This window comes from Coturnix japonica, chromosome 1, assembly GCF_054131305.1.
Source record: "Coturnix japonica strain WE chromosome 1, WE-NBRP24, whole genome shotgun sequence".
Taxonomy (NCBI): Eukaryota; Metazoa; Chordata; class Aves; order Galliformes; family Phasianidae; genus Coturnix; species Coturnix japonica.
In genome coordinates this window covers 48,981,523-48,998,539 of record NC_140663.1, presented here as the reverse complement: position 1 = coordinate 48,998,539, position 17,017 = coordinate 48,981,523, and the positions used below count along the sequence as shown (strand labels likewise).

At 36.4% G+C, this 17,017-nt stretch overlaps 1 protein-coding gene across 6 annotated transcripts in view; it reads left to right on the top strand.

The window, feature by feature from the left end:
• SLC41A2 (solute carrier family 41 member 2) overlaps positions 1-14,813 on the top strand; it is a 39,639-nt gene extending 24,826 nt beyond the window's left edge. For all 6 annotated transcript variants that reach the window (XM_015864568.2, XM_085518690.1, XM_015864580.3 and 3 more), the window contains 3 exons: positions 3,496-3,627; positions 4,515-4,663; positions 12,803-14,813. In XM_015864568.2, the coding sequence (XP_015720054.2) occupies positions 3,496-3,627; positions 4,515-4,663; positions 12,803-12,988 (467 nt within the window). In that variant the 3' untranslated portion in view covers positions 12,989-14,813. The remainder of the gene's footprint in view (positions 1-3,495; positions 3,628-4,514; positions 4,664-12,802) is intronic.
• The last annotated feature ends 2,204 nt before the right edge of the window (positions 14,814-17,017 follow it).

Sequence of the window (17,017 nt, the reverse complement as noted above, 5' to 3'; positions counted from 1 at the left end):
TTTTGCTATGAAAAAGGAGAAGGATTTTGATTCTGCATATTTAATTCTGATTCATTACTGGGTGACAGTTCTACTGCTTTTTAGTTGCCAGTCTGTACAAGCAAATCTTCATAATCTCTACTGTTATAGATGTGAGTTCTTTCTTTTAAGTATTTTTACATTTACATATAATACTTAACTATTAAGTATTATACATTTTTTACAAGATTTCAGTAATGATTACTTTCCACATCACAATTAGCTCCAGAATATTTTCATTTTTTGACAGTCAAGGAACGCTTTTAAAATTATGCCTAGGAAATAAATTATGTATGAGCTGAATCAAACACATACCATTCAGTTTTAAAATGGGATGGTTTGCATGGATAAGGTTGTCTTTTAGGCTTCTCTTAAAGATGGGCCTACGAGTCCCCAGTACTCACCAGTGCTAAGGGGAAACATCACTTCCACCTGGTGATGATGCTGTTCCTAGAGCAGGCCAGAATACTGTTGTCTGCCTTTGCCATGAAGGAGTATTGCTGGGTCAAGGTCAGCTTTTTGTCCTCCATTACCCCCCCCTACCATCAGCCTGGTGTATTACGTAGAGCATTAGATGATCTCAGATTAGGATGCATCAGCAACATTCATCCTGCTTCCTTTTACTTATCTTTTTTTTTTTACCTGTAGAATGCTAATGTGAGTCAAGATAGATGGGTCTTCTTTGATATACTCTTTAAGAGGCATTGATTTCAATGTGGGTTTCAGAATAACACAGGTACTCCTATTAGACAGGCCTTTTTCCACATAATGATTAGTAGAATCATGTCTGGAGGCATAATCACAAATACATGATGTGGTTTTGGCTCTACTTTAAATATGGTTTTGTGTGCTTGTTATACAAAAAAGAACCGTGAAAAAAAAATTCAGAAGTGTTTACTCTTGCTTAGCCCTTGACCAACTCAATAAAATGATGAGGTCTTCAATTTTCTTTTAATGTTGTAAGTCAGCATGACATCCTTCACACTCTGGCAGACAATGTGTTTTCATACGGGCAGAGTAAAGTAGCAGCTTGCATTCAAGCTAAACACGCCGGCTATCCTGAATGCAGGTGAAGGATTTTACTTTGGAAAGCAATTATTTTCCTCTGTGATATAGCTCTCAAGGGAATGAAGAGAAGCTAAGGAAGCTGGTCATGAATTACGTGCTATGATGATTACAGTACTATTTTCCAGAAAACAAATTTTCTCAATTAAATATTCATGGAAACAGTCTATATGTACGTCTGAAAAGATTTTCATCATGTGAGCAGTTACTGTGTATGTTACATGCATTCAGAAGATGCTCAGAAGCCATCAATTGTGTGTGTTGACATTTTGTCAACCTACACAGTTTTATCTGTTTTTGTGCTTCTTGTAGGGATCTTATTAATCTGGTATTGCTGAGATAATTTCACATGCATAGTAACTGCTGCAAGAGGAAAAAAAAAACACCTGAATATCTCTGTATATAGGGAAGTGATTCATTTATGCAAGCACAGCTTTATTCAAGTCATTATTTGATCAGCAGAATAATGAAACCTTATTCCGTGTTGATTTATACTCTGTGTTTTTAGAGCACCTTTCTACCCACGGTGTTCTGTGGCCTCATGTCCTTGCAATACCTATGTCTCACAACACTCTCTCAGTTCTCCCTTTGCTTTTGACATCATCTTCTGTGTCGCTTAACTATTAGCTGAACAAGAGGCATCACGCCTCACTCCAAGCTGTGTGCTGACTGGGCAGCTGGCACGCCTATACTGAGAAATGTACAGCTCATATTACTACCTGGACTCACTGAGGACATGGATTTGAGTCTTTATTTACCTAGGATTAGCCATGGTTTCATTTTGGTTAGCCTTTGTACTTGGAGACAGTTGTTATCTTTAAGAAGTCCTTTGTCAAATGTGGCTGAAATTGGCCCAAAGGTTCACAAATAGTTAGGAGGAAGAATGGTTGGACAGAATTAAAGGATGGTATGACTGCTGCTGACCATCATCATATATTGTTAGTGGCTTGAGACTGAGCAGGGCATATGGATTCTAGAAGCTTTTTATACTGCACTTGCATAAAGCACATAAAGTTATTTGAGAGCTGTCAGTGGTGTATCCTGTGAGGTTCTCTGAGTTTAAAAATATCTACGTCTCTGTTGCTTAGCCAGATATATTACCATTTCAAATGGTTGAATTTCCATTTTCCTTGATTGTTTTCTTTTAGTTTCTTCTTCTATTAATGAGGTAAAGATGTCCAGATAATCCATCACATTTCTGTTTGTCTGAGTTTGTTACAGCAGATAATTATCAGTCACAAGAGGAAATTGCCTATATCCTAGGGAATACTTCAAGCCAGTTTTTGTGCCAACGTCTTATATGGTTTCATTGCTACAAGCCTCAAAACATACCTTGGAAGATATCTCTGCCTTCTTTTATCTTTTATTTCTTCTTATAATGCTTTAAAAGATGAGAATAGCAGGAGAAGAGTAACTAATTGAATATACCAGTTGTTGCAGCGCTAGCTGGCCTACAATTACCTAGATAGCTTTTATCACCTCTTTTAAAAGCAGAAACTGTTTCTTATTTTCTCATCATATGGCATCATCCTGAGCTTTGTAGCTTTATTTAAATGCAGTTTTACATGACAGTTTTTTTGTAGTTTAGTCACAGAAATTATCTGATCCCCATCCAAATGTAGTGCATTGATCCTTCATTTAACTTCTGTCTTCCTTTCCTCAACTTATCCTCATTAGTCAGAAGTATCACAATAATTGTTCTTATTCAAAAGATAGACTTTGGGCTCTACTTAGATCATTTTTTATCTTGTTCAAATCCCTTTATAGTTTATGTGCATCCTTTATTTTACCTCTGTTTCTGTAGTTTGCTGAAAAAAAAGATATCTGTTATTGTAATTTACATAGCAAAAACTGAATCAACATTTTCATAGTTCACAATTTTTCCCTATACCTCCTGGCTGGGAAGAGGAAGGTAGGTTTGATAAACTGTCCTTTCTGCAAACTCCATGACTTCTTCCTAATTCCTTACTTCCTGATTTTTATTGGAAACCCTTTGTTAAGACATTTACTCCTTTGTTAGATTCTACCAAAAATCGTCTTAAAGATGTGGTGAGGCAGAAAATTGTCTTTATGTTCTTAGTATCAGGTCTTTGTCCTAAACACATTATGGTCCCCAAAGAGATTTGGCAGATAGGTTCTTCTGGTGATGACAGACACATGTTCTGTGACCAAAGCCCCAAGCATCAGATATACAAATTAGTTCAACTACAATAACAGAGTCCTTTCTCCTGCTTAACCGACAAGACATGCATGACTTCCACCTAATTATATCTTCTCAGATCTAAAAAGCTTCCGGGGGGGGCGAAGGGAGGGGGGGGAAGGCATATTTTGCAGATATTACTTACTAATAGAAAAAAAAAATTTACCAGTTGGTCTGTTTTGTATTTCCAGTTGGTCTGTTTTGCATTTCAGGTATTGGTGGTAATCTAGTAGCTATTCAAGCTAGCAGAATTTCTACCTACCTCCATTTGCATAGTATTCCTGGAGAGCTGCCAGAAGAAGCCAAGGGTTGCTATTATCCATGCAGAACCTATTACGGTACAGGTATGTATTAGTCACTTCATTGTTAAAACTTGTGTCTTATATTTCCTATTTTCCTCCCTGTATGACTATAACCCCAGTGAGAGACTCCAATGCAATTCAAAGGCAGCAAAGGTCTGGCTAGTTTCCATTGCCTGCACCTATTTACACATAGGAACCACAAGAAACAGCTTGCGGGAGGGGATGCATAGAGAGTATCAGGGAGAAAAGCGCAACTCTGGCTGGAATCAAAGACAGGGACCAATCAGGCAGGACACTGATGATACCCACTTAGAAGAAGTTTCCTTGTTTCCTTTCTAGCCGTTGTTTTTTAACTCCAGAATTCAAATCAGTCTTCAGATCAAACTTTTTATATCATTAATATCCTAGTCCCTGTTTTCCATTCCACATTTGCCATTTTCTTTCTACATGCTTTCTTCAGAGCTTATTTTTGTCTCTGTGCTTCCCCCTTTCCTAATAATCTACTAACTGTAGAGAAACTTGACATTTAATTGCACGTATTACACTGCCATATTTATGAAATGCATTGGGACAGATGTGAAAATAGTGTGGAATTTTTAGACGTATGAGGTACATTTGAAGATGGCTTGAATATGGTATCCAAAACATCCTCTTTCCTAGGAGGGCTCTAGTTTTTTTTTGGAGCACCAAAAAAAAACTAGACAATATTACTTAGGTACAGAACACAAATAGATGAAATGCACCGATTGAAAGCACACAGCTTGCACCTTCTGTTTTATGCATGCTATTCCACAATAGCAAATGCTATAGGCCAAAACTTCTTCCAACATTAAAATCAATAAGAATGTGGTATAGAAATTGAAAAGCTTAACTAAATTTCGTTTATTTATTTATTTATTTATTTATTATTGTTATTATTTTAATTGTAGGAGTAAATAACAAATCAGCCCAAGTTCTGCTTCTTCTGGTGATTCCTGGTCATCTAATTTTCTTGTACACTATCCATTTAATGAAAAGTGGCCATACTTCCCTAACTCCAATCTTCATAGCAGTATATTTGTTTGCAGCTCTGCTACAGGTAAGAAAAAATACAATTTGAAAATGCTCACATAGGTAAAATTAAGTTCTTGAAGAAAACCATATATTATCTGAATGCTGAAATCCCATGAATAAGTGAAAAAGATGTGTTATTACAGGCTTTCAGCACAGTTATGAAGCAACTACTTATCTCCACATGCATATAGCTTGTAGACATGTATCCGTATTGTAAGTGCTTTTCAGAAGATACTTGACTACATTACTTTCCAGTCATCCATTTTGCAGTCTTCTGCATGCTTCTTGGCACCTCTGCATCTAAAACCCCCATCATTTTAATCAACTAGAGGCGAAATGGAGAGATGGAAAAGTAGTATTTATGAATAAAGAATACATTAAGAAAACTCTCAAAGAAATTTCCCACAGTGGTTTCTCAAAATGGTTCAGGATCCTGTTTTAGTTAATGCAGTTAAAAAGGTAATAGGAATGTTATCACTTGGTGAATTTTTAATTAAAGTTAGTGTAACAGGGATCAGTGATCAATGTACGAGAAATTGTAATTGCATCAGTTGTCAAACACTGTTACATTATTTTGTGGGCTACTGCCCACAGTGAGTTGTCCACACCTTAGCAGTAGCAGTTTCTGAAAGATGCCTTCTGAAATATTAATGTCGTAAAATGAAACAATTTGTCCTAGAAGTTCGTAGTATAAAATGAAATGTTTTTACTAAATCCTCAGCCGTTTTAAGCTAAAACTTGGCTAAATTAACTGGAATGTTTCATTTTACTATAAAAAAGCAACAAGATGCTCACATTACACAATCAAAATATGGTGGAAATATCCGTATGTTCAACATATATATAGTGCTTCTAAAATGTTACCAATGTAGTTTTAAAATACTAACAGCATTATTGCCAAAAAGTCCTTGAGAAAGTCATGATTTTGATGTTCCAAATTGTCTGTGTCTATTTATTGCTATTCCAATAACTATAGGTCATGAAGTCTGCTATGATTTTAATTTTATATGAGAATTTTATACTCTTTCTGTAGAGCATTACTTCAAAAGTTGCACATTTTGCATGTAAGAATGTCATAGTAAAAATTACAGAACTATTACTTCTCATTTTCTTCTCTGCCATTCCTAGTTTCCAGCCTTACTGCTTGCTTTACACTGCGTTCTCCCAAGGAAGAAATGCCATTCTTTGTCAGGGATATGAAGTCCTTATAAGCTTAATGAAAACAGTTTTGGGGTGAAAGAGTCCCTGTCAGTGCCTTTACTGTAGACTGAAGTGTGATTTCAGCCAATAATAGATTTCAAATGGGAGTCAAGCTCAAGACAAATCCATATGAAATCCCTATAGTCCTCCTGTACTCAGATCTACAGCCACAATACATTCAGGGCTACAAACCTTTTCTTCTGAAGCAAAGATAGAGTAAGGTGAAAGAAATGGGGAAGTTCCAAGTTGAGGCATTAGGGCAGGGCTTTCAGATCACATGGTTGTTCAGGACTGGTACTGGAACAAATACACGTGCAAAGTTCATTTTTGTAAATTAAGGCCTGATCAGAGCATTCCATTTTAGAGTCACGTATTTCCTTTGAACTCTACAAGGCCACATCTAATTTTCTTAATTTTTCATGTAGAAAAGCAGACATACAGCTTCATTTTTTCCCCCCCCTATTGCTTTAATAGATTATTTTCCCTTCTTTCCCTTCAGTCTTTAGCTACGGCAGGCTATTTGAGATTTGAAACCAAGTAATGGTATTGCACACTATAAATCCTTACGGGTTGTGACAGATTTACAATTTGGAACCCCATGTTTTTTGACACCTTCTGAAAATATTTAGCTAGATTCTTTTCCCTATTTTCATTATTGTAACATTTTTCTAGTAGTGGTTATTGTGGTTCTGCATACCAGCCATTACAGCAGGTTTAACATTTTCACAGAGAGCATTCTTGCATTAACCCTTACATTTGAAACTATTTACCTCTCAGCCTGATGGAGTTGTATGACTGTACATGACCCAGTTCTCAAGGAAAAGGAATATTTGTACTCAGACTTGACACATTTCAAAGTGGACTAAAATAGATTTTTAATCAACTTCAAGATCTGTGTTTTGTTTCTGGTGTTTAAAACGGAGACAAAGAGGGTTGGGAAATGGCAAGAGTAGAAGTAAAGCATTACAGAAAGCTGGAGTAAATTACAGAACATTTAATGTAAATATAAAAGTAATGATGAAAGCTTTTATCTGTTGCTCAGTTTATGTTATTCCACATTGTCTGCAGTAAATTTGTAATGCAAGCATGAATTCTTTGTGGCATTTTAACAAGAGTTTTTCAGGTTGCCTGCAAACTTTGGAATTCTTCCCAAAATGATAAAACTGAATTTATTTGCACTGCTCTATGAAGATTTACAGCAGCAATATTTAGCACTGTCTTCACACTGTTCCCACCTGTACCCAGGTGCTCTGTCCCCTGAATGTCATGTAAATGAAATATTTATGGTAAATAAGTTATTATTATGACATGCAATTAGCAGCAGTATGATTTAGTTATTATTGACCCCAAATAGACTTCGTACTAAAACAAAGGACAGATTCACTGGATATGCAGTTATTTCTAAAAAACTTTAGGGTAGGATATTTTAAATAGTATGAGTAGCCAGGATTGTGATCTGCAGCTTCTCTATCTGATTCTGTCCAAACAAAACAGTTCAGGGTTTCTAGATATAAGGAAGCAAAGAAACTGTTTTAGTTTGTTTTTATTTAATTTCCTAACTTGAACAGCACAATTATTTATTTTTATTTTCCCTGTAAGAAATACATATTCTTGAAGTGTTATTGAAATAGATTTATAATTTGGTTCCATTGAAATCCAAGGCAAAAATTTCTTTAATTTCAGTGAGACTTGAGCTTCGTAAGCCGGGGGACAAGTGCACACGTGTATTTGTATTAATCTCATTTGAAATTCTGTGTTTGAGATTTTCATGTTTGGGTCTGGTATGTATTTATGAGTGGCAGCACCAGGAAAAAGAAACAGAAGTATTTTGAGGTAGATTGCCTATGTACAGAATATCCATAGGCACATAGGATTGATTCTTCATGTAATGCAGCATACAATATCTGGGCACGACACTGTGCACTAATGAAACTGGTATATTAATTTTAAATGAGGGTTAAAGTCAGTGAGTGGTGTCTATTTAAGAGGAATACTATTTTCCTGAAAGCTTTACAAAAATACAGCAGTATGCTGCATGAAATTACAATCTGGCTTGGACCAACAAAGATATATTAATTAAGAAAACTGTCCTCCTCCTCTTATCTTGCAAGGCCTCAAGTATTTTTTTAATTGCATGAAGCTCTGCACTAAGCAGAATTTCAACTTCTGTCTTGTCAACCTGCAGCAGAATGAGAGCAGCTCTGGAGCTGCCATCAGCCCTGGCACGCTGCTCTGAGCACTGAAAGGCAGTCTCTGTTCTTAATGTTCTCACTGAGCCAGTAAAACGCCCTCTGAGGAATTTTAACACCTCCTAACCAAATCTGAGCACACGGCTACATTAAATACTTGGGGAATAAACAAACAATAGGAGGTTCCCTGAGCTATTACCAAGCAAATTAGTAATTCTAAAATGTGGTTGTCCTTATGCAATAAAGATCAGGTGTCTGCGCCTGAGAAGCAACTTCCGCAGTGCCTTAAGAGGTTTTTGGGCAATAGAAAACCAAGAATTCAGCAATGCACATGATGACTTACTGTTCACATTAGAAATGTTTTGGACTTCTTGGTGGCCTGAGGGTTCTTATTTTAGTGCAAGCCTCTTCAATGCATAAAAAAAAAAAACATGGGGTATTATAATGCTTAAATATGATGGAAAGTACAGCAATAATAGTGGGGTGGCACAATCCTAGGCTGCAGCAAATGTGAACAAGTCCAAATGCAGCAGCCGTGGACACAGAAACATAGAGGGGGGAAAAAAACAACCAACTAACCAAATGATAAAATATGCTTCCCTTTGGAAGGCCTCCAGAAGTCAGGAACCTCCAGCAAGATACTCTTACCTCCCCTACGAACACCTAAATGTGGTCTGGGAAGGAGTGGATCCTGGCTTTGCATGCACCTGAGATCCCCTGGGTTGGCCCTACCTTCCCACAAGGTGCTCAATCACTGGTTCAGACTACAGAGTATACTGTTCATTATACATAAATAAGGAAGATTGTGTTTATAGAGAAAATGTTGCATTTTAAAAATTACTTTTTCTGATACGAAAGGTTACCTCCAAAGTGTAGAGGATATAACTTCTAGGGATACTTAATGATTCAAGGCAGTATGGAAACTGAAGCCCAAACCTGGACAGTTCTGCCCTTTCAAAGCTTTTTCACTGCAGTGTGAGAAACAGACTTGTCAGATTCATTAGGATCTGAATTTGGACATCACTATCTCTATCACTTCCAGGGGGGTTGCTGCCTGTGGTAGAAGGCTCCTACAAAGTCATCAGCAGGGATATTTCATTTTTGCCTCTGTGAGGTTGTGTAGGTAGGATAACACACTGAGTTTTGCTATGGCTACTGTAGGCTGAGCATACCTGAAGGCTTAATGGTCTGGGTTGTACTCCTAATTCAGACTGGCAAACGGCCTGAAGTTAGGACTGCCTTGATCACAGGTTGTCTGACAGATCTACTGAGAAAGCAAGAAGATTGTCTGTGGAATTTGGATTTAAACTGGGAAATAATAATTGAAAAAATAAAAGTTAATTCACAAACAAGTACACTGATACAATTATATTGTTTTAGAAGCACCTTCAGCTAAAATGGTACAGTCTTTATTTACTTAAATGAGACATTAGTCTTACATAAATGCATGTGTCTTAATTGGCTGCATTGGGAATTTCCAAATTTCATTAGCCAAAGTCCTAAATCAGCTTGAAAACTGACTTAAGTTAAATTGGTGAGACTTTTTTGTATAGATGTGCCAAAACTCCTTGCTATATCTGTTTATGTGCTTGGATAGAGTCCAGAAGGACAGAAGGCTAGAGAAGTGCGTTTGTTATTGATGAGTGTTGTTGGAGAAGCAAGATGTTGTGTAACGAGTGGGCTGGATCTTCTGAAAGGTATCTATATTTGCTACCAAAGAAATTAAATCAGTGGTTCCAAACCACAAGATAACTAAAATACCAATAGCAAGAGAGAACTGTGGGGTTTTTTACAGCCAGCCACTGAAGGAAGTGATTGCTTTTTTGGAGAAGATAGATACTGAGTTGTTTCCATGGACATGTTGCCTATGTAGATCCTGCTCAGCCTACAGAATTTTGGCTGTAGTCAATGGAGATTCAGCAAGTAAGTTCAATGTAGATCCATTGAATGCTTAAAAGTTACTCTTAATTTTGAATTAAGGTATCCAAAGCTGTTTAAAATCTGAGAAATGTGTGATTCCATCGTTAACTTGGTGAAGGGTCAAAACCACTAAAAACCTAATCCATAACTCAGATGAGAATGATGTCAATCAGAACACATTTAAAGATCCTTAACTGGAAGTTTACTGTGATAATATATTTCCTACAGGATTTTATATGTTTGTTTGTTTGTTTGTTTTAATTACTTTTCCATAGTGATGTCATCTTTGTTTTTTCCCTCAAGAGCAGCTGGCTTTCAACTTGAGCTATGAAGGCTTGTTCATAGAATGAGAGCAGAGTAGAATTAAACTGTGCTTATACTACCATGCTACATGTGTGAATTCGCTGAAATGAGTATAAGTCACTGACAAATCCCAGCAAATGAGAAGTGCTGTGCCACTAAACTCTCTTAACATGTCTGTTATGGAACTTTCCACCCGTGCCTAAGAAACCTTTCCTTTTTATTAGTCTTTGCTCTCCTTTACGCTTCTCCTTTTATTTTACCTGTTAGATCTTTGCAAGTGACTTTTCTTATCGCTTGAAACAAAACAATTGTGTCTTACTTTCAAAAAAAGTCATCAAACTCACAGTAGAGCTTTTGCTTCTTTTTTGTCAAAAATTTGACAAAATTTGTCAATTGATGGCTTTGATTTCCACCTCTTGACACTGTTTGGAAGCAAAATCTCATTAAAGATTTAAATTACATTGACCGACCTCTATCTTTCAACAAAACTACTGTGACTGTATGTTTCTGACTGACTACCTACAATTTCCAAAAGCAGACCTGTATAATTCCTAAATGTTAGTGAGCTTCTAGGTGTGCAGATGCTCAATAATAGCATTATTCCTTCCTCAAAATAAAGGCTGGTAGACTGCAGTCTCATAACTTACCCTGTAAGTGCTGTGTCCCAGTCACCGTCATCTACTATGGCAGTTATCAGTTAACACAATGCCATCTTGTAAATTTTTTCCTGTTGCAGAAGACATGTTTGTTGTAACTTGTGTTGTGTGTTACATACCCATAAGCTGATATGCCAAAGGAAATTATATGGGAAAGTTCACAAAAGATAATGTCCAAACTACCTGTTTTTCAGAACAGTCGAAGTCAGGTGTTGTAGGGTCAAAAAGTATAGAGGCAAATGATGAGTTTTCATGTTACTTTCAAAACACAAAAATATACACTGCCATTTAAGTTGGACTGTGTGTGTAATGTCTAAATGATTGTGAAATATGAGTTACTTTTTCAGTGAATGCTCTCATCTTCTAATAGAACACACGATAGCAGAGCTGTTGTAGCTGTGGGGCACTACAGAATATTGCACGCATCCTGTAGGCAATGTTACTATGCAGTATCTTTTATAAACAGACCTCTTTTTGTCTGTGTTAGAAGAAGGAGCTGACTCAAAGAATCTGATAATCTTCCAAAGAAAACATCTGTTTTAAATATATTTGTTTGGATTCCAGTCAGCACACCTAGGACTTGCATAATTAGCTTAGACTACAGAGTTTTTCAGAAGATATGTTTAGATAAATAAGCCATGCATTTTTCATTAAGCAAATATTCTTCCTTCTCCTTCCCCCCCCCCCCCTTTTCTTTTTTTTTGTACTTAGAAATTCGGGTTTGTGTTTTAAAACATACTTCTGCAAAGCAAGGATGGAATATTAAAACTTATTTAAAAGGATTTTTTTCTCTTTTTTGACATTTTTTTACTGTATTTTGTATTAGAGAGAATATCTGGCAAGTATCATTTCAGTATTTCATTAAACAAGTGCACATACATATAAACATGTTTTCAGTTCCAAGAATTGATCATTTATGGAATAAAATGTGAACCTTCTACCTTAAACTATTTTTGTTACTTCTGTATGTATGTTGTAAGACTCTTTGAAATGAATATGGTAATAACTTTTTTAGTTTAACCTTCCTAAAGATCTGATAAACTAAAATAGATAAAAAAGTCTATCTCAGTTTAAGCAGCTCTTTAGAAGACACAAGAAACGGAAGCTCAGTTAGTGGTCTTTTCTCCATTCATCTTTTGCCATGTTGCACCACATGATTCCACATAACCAGAATCTCTTACCATACAGCTGTCTAACATTAAAAGAATTCTTTTCTAAGACTGGATTAATAATTATGCATACCTTTGATATCAAAATCAAACCTCTAGAATGTTCAGACATTCATGGTTGGGAATGAATTTTTGTGACAAATTCAGCCTGAAGTGACAGTTTCAGAATATATATTGCACGTGTGCCTCATACAGAAGGGCTGCACGTGACATTGGTATTTCACACATGAAAGTAGTGTCTAAATATTCTGGGTGTTTCAAATAGTCCAGATGGAGTTGTTCTTAATTTGACCCCATATTCTTTATACCATGTCTTATTTCATCTGTGGTCTAGATTTGTGGAAACAAGAGCAATGCCTGTGTTGAGTGCTCTCATCTGGTTAACACCAGTTGGTTGTGTGTGATCTTAAAAGCCCACTTACGTCCTCACTGTACACAGAGTGGTGTCATGTGTAGGAAGTGCAATTGCACTTTGGTTGGTGTTCTTATGATTGTCAGAGATTCTCAAGCATGGACTGGATGAAGAATGCTGTTAATGACGCATTGTGTTCTGGCTCTGTCCCCACTGTTAGGTAGTTTCAACCTAAAATTATTTCACATTAATTGTTTCTATTTTTCAAAAGGATTAATGTACAATATTTCTGAATTCTGGAATGTTGTTGTCTGTTGGCTCTTTTACAGTGTAATTAAAGTGAGAATAATACAGATTTTGGTTGTTGTTCCATAGGTGTTTACTCTGTTATGGATTGCTGACTGGATGGTGCACCACTTCTGGAAAAAGGGAAAGGATCCTGACAGTTTTTCTATCCCTTATCTTACCGCACTGGGAGATCTGCTTGGAACTGCCTTATTAGCCGTAGGTTTTCATTTTCTGTGGCTCATAGGTGACAGAGATGGTGATGTCGGAGACTAATTATTTCAATGGATGCAATGACTTCTCCTGAAGTACCGAGATAAGCAATCATTCCACTTGATGGTCCTCAAAATGGTTGTTTCATTTGGTCTAAGTAAATCAAGTTGACACAGATACAAAACAGCCTTAGTCATTTTGGTTTGGATTGGTAAAGAAGTGATGGATCTAGGAGGAGATCTGAGACCATTAGACTGAAAACAAGGTGGATGGCTGCTAGTTGAAAACATCTGAGTAGACACAGCGAAGGACACATTAATCCTTTACCGAATCCTTCATTTTTAAAAGATATGGTCTTTTAAAAGAACTGTTTCTTATCTGTTAGTGCAAACCAGAACAATCTCTTAATTTCTCACTCAGTGGTGATAAAGAAAAGGGTAAAAAATAGTCAGTGGCTTACCTTGTTTTTCTTCCCTAATACAAAGTGGGTGTGTGTTCTCATCTTCCCACAGAAGTGGGTAGGAGACGAGATGAGTTCTCTTTCATAGACCTGGTTACATGGTACATTCTTATCTTGCAAGTTCAATGCTGTTACTCTGACCACTGCAGACTTGATATCAATAATAACTGTTAGAGTGATTTGTATCCTGGTTGTTAAAATGTTTTGTCACAAGCTTCACGTATACTAATAGAATTATCATCATTTATGAAATCAGACACTTAAAAAGTGTCTGCAGGACTGAGCCCTTTTTCTTTCTGCTAAAAAAAAAAGCAACCTGATTATTTTACAGTTGTAATTTAGTAGAAGAGTGTAGCGAAGAGAGACAACCTGAGACTGACCTCATCAATAATAACGGACTGATTATTAAAATTCCTTGTGCTGGAAAGTGTCTTTTCATTTGGCAACTGAAAAAGATGTTGAAGTAACTAAAATTAACAGTGTTGTGATGGCCAGTGTCCTGACTCAAAGAAAGTATTTCATGGTGTTGATTCAAACACGAACACTTATCCCTGACTAAAACTTGAGGTATAAAAGATTATGTTGCTATTTTAGGCACTAAGGAAGTTACATAAACTTTTGAAATTCCAGAGCTGTCTACGTCATCCACTTCCAAGCAGAAACCTCCATCCTTGCTAACAGGATTTCTGCTTTCATGCTCTAGAAGTAATCTTGTTCATAAGGAATGACTGCTTCTGAATGATTTATCTTATTTTTATACCACAGTAATTCAAATAACACATTGATCATGAAGACTCTGGTTACCACTTAGAAAAAAAAACAAAAAACCACCAATTGCTCTGGTTTATAATCTACTGGAAATTCTCACGGTGTGTGTTTTTTAAAGGCTACTGCATACATCATAAATACATAATTATATAACTCAGATTTTAAATGTTATGATCAAAAGTTTTTAATTTTGAGAATTAAATTAGACAACTAAATCCACATATCAGTGTAAATCGTAAATCTGTAAACATTAGTTCTGCAATTTATGGATATAAATTGTCCCTTTTAATTTGATGGACCTACTCAGATGAATTAATTAAATGCATAAGCGGTAATGGGGCTTCTATAGATGTTGGTCACCTTAAATTCTGTGGAAATTGGAAGTGTAACTCTGAAAATTAAACCAGCTATTCAGTGCCTAGACATGGATTTAGATGCCTGACTTAGCACTCTCATTTTAAAATGTTTATTAGAGCTTTTTCTTAGAGCTATATGATGTAGCTGTTTGAATGAATCATATGTATCATGTCTTCTATTATGTGAAAGACAAAATCTTTCTAACTTCAAGTTCTCCGACTTCTCTTAGTTCCTATTAATGTTATTTAAATTAGTTGTATGTAGCACTGTAGGACATACTCCCATTAAATTGCTTAAAATGGTCTAGATGGTACTTTTTTTTTACATAGATGCACAATTTTTCATTCTGATAGAACTGCCACCTGAATTAACCAAATAGGTATTTCAAATGCTTTTCTCATTAGAATTACTGGACTTTAAAGCCCTTTTAAAACAAATTGCAAGGTTCTTTTGTATTAAAATTTCTTGAGGTACTTGTGATGTGTGCTTATATGATGCACGAGGGCACTGTGATGTTTGGCCGTGGCTGGATCCTTACTGTGTTCAATATTTTCATGGTAAATCAGCAGCAGCTGGTGTTACAGCCTGCTGACAAATGGATGAGTGATCGGACTGCAGAATTGGGCAAGAAATGTCAAATGGGACAAATTCAGTGGAATCTGAAAGGCAGAAATACACATCTTGAACGGCAAGGAATAAATAATATGTGATGTGGAAAGGTTTCGATTCCAATGTGGAAGAGACATCTAAAAAACACGCAGTTTCGCTTGCTCTTCTGCACAATATTATAAAGGAGAAAAACCCTTATGACCAAGTTTTGGAGGGTAGATTACCCCATTGCACAAAGATAACCTGAGAGAACTTCTTGTACCATTTCCTCTCTTCTGATGAGAAGGCCAGCCAGAAACTCCAGTTGCTTTGCCTTTGAGCTATCTGTTACCTGATGCTGAGTAATAGCTGGAGTGCTCCTATGGAGTGGCCATTCCCACTGTCTACTCTTCTTTCCTCTGCTTCAGCAATATCCATATGGCAAACAGAAAGTAAGGGCAAGTTCTCTGAAACAGGCATTGCTTAGCATTTTGAAGCATTTTGTGACCATCTCAGTGGTTCTATGAGTGTGCTTGACAGGGGAAAAATTCATTTAATAGAATCACGAGGTTGGAAGGGACCTACAAGATCATCTAGTCCAACAATCCTCCCATTACCGTAGCTACAGAAAACCACTAAACCATATCTTGTAGCACCTCATCCATTTCTTAAGCTGCAGCTTTTTAGAGTAGCCAGGATAGTTTCACAGCCTTATGCTGTTGAACGCAGGGGAGGGTGTTTCTTCTAACTTATTTAGATCAACATTTAGAGTTTTTTGACATCGCTGTGCATCTTCCATTAATCTAAGAGGTTTAAATTTGTGATCTCCTCTTTCACTCCAGTGTTTAATGCATTAATTTCTCTGGGGCATTTAGAATGTTGATGATGAAAAACTGTTGAGCAGCAAATTAAATGCAATTCTTTTTACCATTTGCCAGCTAAATCAGACTTTTCTTATACAAAGATCAACATAGCATGAGGATTAAGGCCTTATAAATGCCATCTAGTTTGAAGAATAGGGCTTCAAAATATGGCCTGTGATCTTTTTAATGTATTTGCTATTTGACTTCAGTTCTGAGTATCATGCAAGCAATGCAGAATATACACATTAGGAAGCACTGGTGAAATAGAGTGTTTGAAATTCATTATTATAGTGACATTGCTATTGTAAAGTGGGTAGTCTCTTCAGAGAAGCAGGTGATGGCAATAGAATATGCTAATTCAATTATGAACTGCTATGAGAAGAGCACAGTGATGTTCAAAAGCACTACCAAAGATACCAGAAGTCTCCAGTAGGATTTTTCTTTTCTTTTTGGCTAGGCTGCTCTGTGATACAATATATTGTTTTAACTGTGATCTGTAATCCTTTCCTAACCAAGTCAGTCTGCTCCTCTGTCATCTTTTGGATCATCATCTTCCCATCTGTACTCTACATCAGCTTTCAATAGGAGAAATGGCTAGTAGAGGTGTGTTTTATCATTAAAGCATCATTCTCATATTCATAACAGAAAGGGTTTGTCTTGAATTCAATGAATATTTGATCATGTCATGCAAGACACTCTAGAAAATCCTGTATTAACAGATCACAAGTAATAAGTGATTAAAGCTGAGAACCAAAATGTTTAATAAATATGCAGAATTACCATATTTTCTGTGGGTACCCAAGAGCAGTAGTGCATCTCTTAGTCATTCAGCATTACCAGGCTTAGAGGACAGTGAGTTTCTCCAGTGGAAATAAAGCTGTACCCCCATTCTGGATGGGCTTTACTTTCTCTGCAGTTAAAAGTGTATTTTGATTTCAGCCCTGCTAGTCGTTAACATAATATGCAGGAGAGTTCATCTTATGCTCTATTTACACTTCTGTTTCTCAGCTCTAACCATACTTGTTTCTTCCTTCATTTAGCCAGCCTGTTAATGTG